The 8,730-nt window shown below is 38.2% G+C and overlaps 1 protein-coding gene across 3 annotated transcripts in view; it reads left to right on the top strand.

The window, feature by feature from the left end:
* Positions 1–886: 886 nt before the first annotated feature.
* Positions 887–8,730, top strand: part of smarcc1a (SWI/SNF related, matrix associated, actin dependent regulator of chromatin, subfamily c, member 1a) — a 111,128-nt gene continuing 103,284 nt past the window's right edge. For 2 of the 3 annotated variants that reach the window (XM_039737713.1, XM_039737714.1), the window contains exon 1: positions 887–1,123. In XM_039737713.1, coding sequence (XP_039593647.1) covers positions 923–1,123 — 201 coding nt within the window. In that variant the 5' untranslated portion in view covers positions 887–922. The remainder of the gene's footprint in view (positions 1,124–8,730) is intronic. The other variant, XM_039737715.1, reaches the window with a different exon arrangement.

Raw genomic sequence — 8,730 nt, forward strand, 5'->3', positions numbered from 1 at the left:
TTATGTTAGGTGGAATGCCTAGAGGGGGCTTGGCAGTCTCATGGCCTGGAACGCCTGCAGATTTTATTTTTTCTCCAGCCATCTGGAATTTTTTTTGTTTTTTCTGTCCTACCTGGCCATCGAACCTTACTTTTATTCTATGTTAATTAGTTTTCTCTGATTTTAATTCTTACTTTGTCTTTTTTCTCTTTCTTCATCATGTAAAGCACTTTTAGCTACATTATTTGTATGAAAATGTGCTATATAAATTAATGTTGTTGTTGTTGTTGTTGATTCTTCCTAAATGTCTAATATTATTTTGACGGGATCTTCCCTTCATAGCAATGCTGCTTCACAAATTCAGTGCCCAAGTTCAGATTCTGTATATTCTTGTTGTGCGTAATTTGCTATTTGACAGGTATGCCAGTATTTGTTCCACTTTTTGGTTAGGTAAATTGGTCCCATATGAGTGTGAATGGGTTGGGATTGGCTTCAGCAAACCCCCGTGACACTGTAATTAGGATATAGCGGGTTGGATAATGCTTGGTTGGTTGGTTGAGTGTGAATGTGTACACAAATGAAGGACTGATGACATATTTCAGATAAGTCCCACACTCCATTGCGACTATGAATTGGATTTAGAGTGAAAATGTTATAAAGTGCAATGTAACACTTTGACAATTGTATGGCATGTGCCTTCCACAAATATATTTTTTTAATTAACGAAACACATTAATGGGAGTAACACATTTCTGAATGATAATCATCATTACGAACGTCAATTACTGTATAACTTTCTTTAGCACAGTGCAAGAACTGAATTCACCTGGACTACAATTCCCAGTACCTCCTACAAAGCCTATAGTCTCGCGAGAATTGTGCAGCGTCGGCCTGAAGAGTTACTGCGCGCGGAAGGCACGCGGACGTACGGAAAGCTTGAACAATGGCGACAGCGGCTACAGCAGCTGGGGGAACGGGTTCGGGGGGTTCGACACCGTCAGGAGGACAAACGAGCGGCGGCACTTCAGCTCTGGGAGCCGTCAGGAAGAAAGATGGTGGGCCGGTGGCCAAGTTTTGGGAAAGCTCGGAAACCGTTTCTCAAATGGAGTCGGTGCGAGTTTGGATCGGGAAGCACTATCGAAAGGTAGGACTTCATGGGGTATCGAGAACTCGGGGTTATAACTATCTGGTACTTGACCAGCGGGTGCCTTGTTTTATTTCGCACATAAACTTATGTTTGCATCGTGATTTACCGTTTCGCCATATATTACATGTTTTGTTTACCATGTATTGATTCGGGCCTGGAGATGCTTGTGAGGCGGGGGGCCGATTTGAATTTCAGGGGATCGGTGCATGTCGGGCACTCTTTTTCGGGGCGTAGTTCTCTGCTGGGATGTGAGAGTTTATGAATGCAAGTGACCGTTTAGCTACAGGGTAATACGAATGTATTAGAAACACTAATCAAAGATCTAGGTGACCACATTCAGGACGGAAAACACCATGTTTTGAAGAAGAAAAACGGTGCTAGCTGGCGCCCTTAAGGAAGCTAGATAAACAAAGAGGTATTAGGACGCACTGGTGGACGCTCCTGAAGAGAGAGGTTGGAACTGTTTTTTTTTTTAGACAATGACTGATAGCTCGTGGCACTGGAGTCCTCGAGAAATCCGGATGCATTTCAAAACAAAGACAAATGGCAATTCTTGGTGTTTACGACGTAAGTATATATAGATGAGCTTGCACTGTTGGTGAAACTGACTGCTCCTTTATTTGAAACTACCTCAATAACAACAGCTTAACCCTTCTTTCTCCCGAATAAACTGCATCATACAGGTGCACTATTTAGTAGAGTATATCTTCTTGATAATGTCATATAATAACACAGGGGCTGTATTGTGGTGTTAATTAAAAATCCAACGATAATACTTGGCACCATCACCAAATGTTGTCCTGCAGTTTTCAGCAGGCTATTAGTCTGCTTGCTTTTGCAGAAGACATTTAAATATTACAGGAGTTATACTGCTGAAAGGGTCATGTTATGTTTATATTAAGTGATTATTTAGTGCATGAACCTGGGAATACATTCTTATACACCAATACGTACATTGTTACAGTAATACCACGTTTCTGGTAACCACCTTTATGTGATTTTAAAGTATGATGTATATTTTGTTTATATTGACACATCTTGTTCCACTTTTCTTTGTGTTTTAGTGCAGAAGGCACATTCATAACTGTTCTAGTCACCGTTCATATTTATTTTATAGGTGATAAGTACTTATGTAAAAATTTACTTGTGAGGTTATCATTGTTAGCCAGAGTTTTGCTTGTTGGGTTTGTTTTTAGCTTCAGTCATGTTACCTATTGCTTGTTTGTTGCTAAATTCGTTTGTATATTATTGCATATTGCTTGAAGTTTTTGTTTAAATTGTTTTTGTTCAACCAACGAAATTGAGCTTGAAAAGGCAGACCTTCAATGAAATATTAGTTCACAATCATGTCAAAAATGAGAATTCATCATATACAGTGCATCCGGAAAGTATTCACAGCACGTCACTTTTTCCACATTTTATGTTACAGCCTTATTTCAAAATGGATTAAATTCTTTTTTCCTCAGAATTCTACACACAACACCCCATAATGACAACGTGAAAAAAGTTTACTTGAGGTTTTTGCAAATTTATTTAAAATCAAAAAAACTGAGAAAGCACATGTAAATAAGTATTCACAGCCTTTGCCATGAAGCTCAAAATTGAGCTCATGTGCATCCTGTTTCCCCTGATCATCCTTGAGATGTTTCTGCAGCTCCATTGGAGTCCACCTGTGGTAAATTGAGTTGATTGGACATGATTTGGAAAGGCAAACACCTGTCTGTGTAAGGTCCCACAGTTGACCAGTTATGTCAGAGCACAAACCAAGCATGAAGTCAGAAAAAATTGTCTGTAGACCTCCGAGACAGGATTGTCTCGAGGTACAAATCTGGGGAAGGTTACAGAAAAAATTCTGCTGCTTTGAAGGGTCCCAATGAGCACAGTGGCCTCCATCATCTGTAAGTGGAAAAAGTTTGAAACCACCAGGACTCTTCCTAGAGCTGGATGGCCATCTAAACTGAGCGATCGGGGAGAAGGGCCTTAGTCAGGGAGGTGACCAAGAACCCGATGGCCACTCTGTCAGAGCTCTAGAGGTCCTCTGTGGAGAGAGGAGAACCTTCCAGATGGACAACCATCTCTGTAGCAATCCACCAATCAGGCCTGTATGGTAGAGTGGCCAGACGGAAGCCACTCCTTAGTAAAAGGCACATGGCAGCCCGCCTGGAGTTTGCCAAAAGGCACCTGAAGGACTCTCAGACCATGAGAAACAAAATTCTCTTGTCTGATGAGACAAAGATTGAACTCTTTGGTGTGAAAGCCAGGCATCATGTTTGGAGGACACCAGACACCACTCATCACCAGGACAATACCATCCCTACAGTGAAGCATGGTGGTGGCAGCATCATGCTGTGGGATGTTTTTCAGCGTCAGGAACTGGGAGACTAGTCAGGATAAAGGGAAAGATGTGTGCAGCAATGTATAGAGACATCCTGGAGGAAAACCTGCTCCAGAGCGCTCTTGACCTCAGACTGAGGTGACAGTTCATCTTTCAGCAGGACAACGATCCTAAGCACACAGCCAAAATATCAAAGGAGTGGCTTCAGGACAACTCAATGTCCTTGAGTGGCCCAGCCAGACCCAAGACTTGAATCCGATTGAACATCTCTGGAGAGATCTTAAAATGGCTGTGCACCGATGCTTCCCATTCAACCTGATGGAGCTTGAGAGGTGCTACAAAGAGGAATGGGCGAAACTGGTCAAGGATAGGTGTGGTGTGCCAAGCTTGTGGCATCATATTCAAAAAGACTTGAGGCTGTAATTGCTGCCAAAGGTGCATCGACAAAGTATTGAGCAAAGGCTGTGAATACTTATGTACATGTGATTTCTCAGTTTTTTTTTTTTAATTTGCAAAAACCTCAAGTAAACTTTTCTCACGTTGTCATTATGGGGTGTTGTGTATAGAATTCTGAGGAAAAAAATTAATTTAGTCCATTTTGGAACAAGACTGTAACATAACAAAATGTGGAAAAAGTGATGCGCTGTGAATACTTTCTGGATGCACTGTAGCATAATGATAAAGGTAGCTAGCATCATATATTTAGACACCAGCTACCCTGTTGGTGCACACATATACAGCATGTTTCAAACCACATTACATGCAACTTGCTTTACTAGTTTGTACTTCAAATTTATATAGGATATCATTGGTATGTTTTAAGACTGCTATACTGTTAAAATAATATTGGTGAATGTGATGTTGTTTTATTGATGTATTAAGTGAAGAAAAAGGCCAGGGCTCATTTGGTTACTCTCTAAATACATCTTTGTTTATTTAGTTTTTTTTTTTTTTTTGAAGTTACTTACTAATTAGATTTGAACAATGCAAATGTTCTGCATACCAAGCACTGTCTCATTTGTTTGTTTTTTATTCCACTTCATTATCATGCTTATTTAGGATCTATGTTGCAGTGTCATAGGCTACATTCACTCAGATAGCTCTACTCTGTCATTGAGGGTCAGTTTAAAGTATATAGTTAACTTGACCTCTTTGTTTGGGCCCTGTGGGAAAGTTTTAGCTCATAATTGCAAGCTTAATTATAGTGAATGGAACAAATTGTTTATAATGTTTGTGTGCTGTTTCAGGTTTGTGGGACACCTATAACTTTATCAGACTTAGCTTGGGTAACCTTGAGACTTTAAAACTTAAAATACAGCAGCGAGTAGGGCTGTTCGATATAACAATATATATCGGATGACAATATGAAAACGTCTATCGCTGCACATTACGCTATCGTTTGTTTCGTGGTGTCGCAAAATAAACTGTTTACGGCAATATTTTTTTCATTGTTTTGATGGCCACCACGTGGATGCAGACACACTAGCATGGCTGATGAAGACGAGGCAACACCAGGTAGCTCCACACAGAAGGACCTTGTTCGTAAACGAGGGGCTACCTCTGTAGTATGGAGATGGTTTGGATTTGAAGAGTCTGACACGGACCAGAAAACAGTACTGTGCAAATTATGCTGCAAACCGATCGGTACCACAGACTCCAACACGACAAACCTCTTCTACCACCTCCGCAAAAAGCACGTGAGCGAGCATGCAGAGAGTTTACAACTGAGAGGCAGGCCACGTAGGATATTACAGTTGTAAAGGTACTATTTAAACGAGCATGTTAAAAGCTTGGAAGATTAATTGCTACCAAACAATTTGCTTAAGGCATAATTTTCCCTGCAGTGTTTGCTGTCAGCGTTAATCTTGTTAAAATTACGTTTACGCCACAACTGCATTAACACGGCAAATCTCCATTAACGAGTTACCGGATCGCCGTGCTTGGGGCTGGACGGCATCAACACGCTAGCGCCGTCCAGTCCCGCGACGGGCGATCAGCTGTAACTCATTAACGGAGATTTGCCACACTACGATGTGCAAATTAACATTTTACTAGAATGTAGCCTAAAAAATTATATTTAATATTATATATTTAATAGATTTTTGTCGTAAGCCTTATTGCTGCTACAGTTTGAAGTACAATGTTTACATTTGGTTTTGACAATTAATGTTAGACTTGTATTTATTTTGTTTAAAGGGTTTATTGGCCTTATATAGTTTAGTTGTTAGTGCTTTGATCCTTTTATATTTAATATATGTTGTGAGAGTTATTGCTGCTACAGTTCACATTTTGTTTATGTCAGGCATTTTATATAGCAGTATTTTATATTGAGCCTTTAGTAATTTGTTTTTGAAAAGTGTTTTATATTTGATACATTAACATTTTATGTTTACATTCTAAGTCAAACATTTGCTCAAATGTTCTAAATAAAAGAACAGAAATAATTACAAGTTGAGTACTTCTCATTTTTGATTTTTTTAATTTAAATGAAAAAAAAAGGAGTGGTGATTATATAAACTATTCACTGAATACAAAGAAAATGTACTATATCGGGATATGAAATGAAATATCGGGATATAAGATTTTGGTCATATCGCACAGCCCTAGCAGTGAGTGCATTCTAACAGCTAATTGAGTGCATTCTCAAATAGGGATACACCAATACCGTTCTACTGCTGATACCAACAAATATATGAACACTGTAGCTACTAAGTACTAATAACAATAGCTTTATTAGATAGAAATGGATGGTGCCACATTTGTATACTGTGAATCTGCCACTGGATAGGTCTGTGACTCTTTTGGAAATTTAAGTGGCGGGTTCCTTTTGATGAACAGAAGCTTCTCTGTATTTTCATCTGTTAGCTTGTTTTTGGTTTCATTAATATAATGTGACAGTGGAATAAATAATCTCTCACTCTCTATGCTACTTCATGGAGCTTTAAGGTATTTTTGTGACATGTGAGACAAATTGAGGAACCACATTTTGTTAACGGATCAGTAATTAAGTAGATTGTATGAACGAGGAACTGTGGCTTCCCCTAGGTATGTTTCCAGCTGTATGGCAGCAGCTACTGGAACTGCTGTCTTTGATGCCGTTGCATGTTCATCTACAATGTCATTAAACGTACACTTGGCTGGGCCTTCCATGGGCTTTTTACAGGAGGTGCTGCATAATCATGTCTAGCTTCCTGTTCCTACAACATCATCATCATCATCATCTTTGTAACCTCCTTGGCTGAATAGATATTTGAAAAGTACCCATCCTTATATCTACAGTAGAATTTTTTTTTCGATTAAATGCATACTAGTTTTATGTCCAGTCAATTGACAATTTTTGATACTTAGTCATTTGAAGAGATTATTCCAAAATGCTACGTATTTATTTTAAGAAATTTTGTCAATTAAGGATTTTTTTTAGTTAGCCTCCCTAGAGAAGTAATAATAAATTCTTTAAATTTATTTGTACATACTCATGTTGAGGACACAAATTTTTGAAAATCTATTGCTTACACATGCAGTTTCAAAAGAATATCTATCCGATTGAGAGAGATCCCATTGAACAAATTTTTATTAGAGTATATGGAACATTAAAATAATGAATTGGGATAGAAATATGTGATTTTCATTAGACAAAAGCAAAAATAACATTGCTCTGGTAAAATAATCAATTTGAAAGCAGAGTTGTCAATTTTGATGTGGACACTCTTATCCAATAAAACCAACATTTAAGTTTTATATACAGTGCCTGTTTGCAGCATTATACAGTGAATAACAAAGCTCTACACCAGTAATACTTAACATACCAATAATACTTAACATTATGAAGAAGTGACAAAGCACAGCACAGATTCTACTTGTATTGCGTCTCGTTGTATCAGAAAACAAATGCATTGGATACTAAGTTTTTGCAAAAAAAAATGCAATTTTTAAATCTAGAAAACACAACTAAATGCTCAACTATTTTACACCTGACTGTCTCAGTATCTGTAACACTTTGCGATGCAAAAACTCCCTCTGCTACTGCAAGCCCAAGTGTTTGAGCAACACAGGAAACACTTGGGACTCCAGGTTCATTGATGCCTTTTAACAAATTTTTTAGGGAAGCTCTGATTGTTCAGCCGATTTTTCATATGAAAGAGTCTTGATTGGTAAAAAGGTCAATCACAAAAAAAGGCTATTTTCAGCCCCTGTTTTTCAAAATTTTACAGTGATTTAGTTGTAGTGCTCCTTTACTGTAGTTGTGCCAGCACACTTTTTTTTTTTTTTGTTGTTTTGCTGTTTGAACAAAGAACATTGAGTGGAAGCTTGTTTTATCAGTGAACAAGAGGCAGTTGGAATATTGGCCTTTACATTAAAGAAAGTGGAGTAATGAAATAAAAAATCTAATCGGAGAAGTTGTCCAGTGCCACTAGACAAGAAACTCTACTTTAATGAATTCAGACTTTTTCATTTTCTTTTTTAAAGGAGACATCGCTTGAGTTTGAACAGCATGCTTATTTAAAATGAGCAGCTTACATGTTTAATTGGAAAAAGAAAAGATAAATGAAATTTGGAATTGCTTCTTAATAAAACAATAGGCTTTTTATAGGTTTTTGTACTGTGTTTAGTTTTTGTTACTGTCATACAGCAGAAGATTTGGTAAAAAACAAAATATATATATATATATATATATATATATATATGTATACACACATGCACACACTAGCAAAATACCCGCGCTTCGCAGCGGCGAAGTACTGCCTTAAAATTTTTTCAACTCACATGCAGAACCATAGGTGAAGGGCTTAAGCATTTCACTCTTCTAGTGCTCCTGTGTAATATAATTATCTCCTGTACCGTCATCAGTCCACACCTTGAACCTGTCCCAGTCATTCAATACATAAGACACAATGTTCCTCTGGATATCAAGAGTGAGTCTGATATGGCCGTGCAATATGTAACACAGAGAATGGAAAAGGCAGGTGCCATCTCTGGGTATGGAAACCACTTGGTAAGTGACAGTTCTTTGATCGATGGTGATCACCTCGACAGACATGTTAATGGGGGTACGGTTGTAACGATAAAGGAAATGGGTACCTGAACAATGTAAAGTAAGTCTAAAATGCCTACACAATAACTAATCGTAATAAACGAACAATAAAACAGGGAGAATCCATTGATTAAATTAAAAGGCTGTGGTTATCAGCAGGGAGACGTGAATCCCGTGGCAAAGCAAGGAAGGGAAAGTAGAGACCGGAGCAATGGATGGCCTTATATAGGCAGGCAG

The sequence above is a fragment of the Polypterus senegalus genome, chromosome 15, assembly GCF_016835505.1.
Source record: "Polypterus senegalus isolate Bchr_013 chromosome 15, ASM1683550v1, whole genome shotgun sequence".
In the NCBI taxonomy this organism is placed as follows: domain Eukaryota; kingdom Metazoa; phylum Chordata; class Cladistia; order Polypteriformes; family Polypteridae; genus Polypterus; species Polypterus senegalus.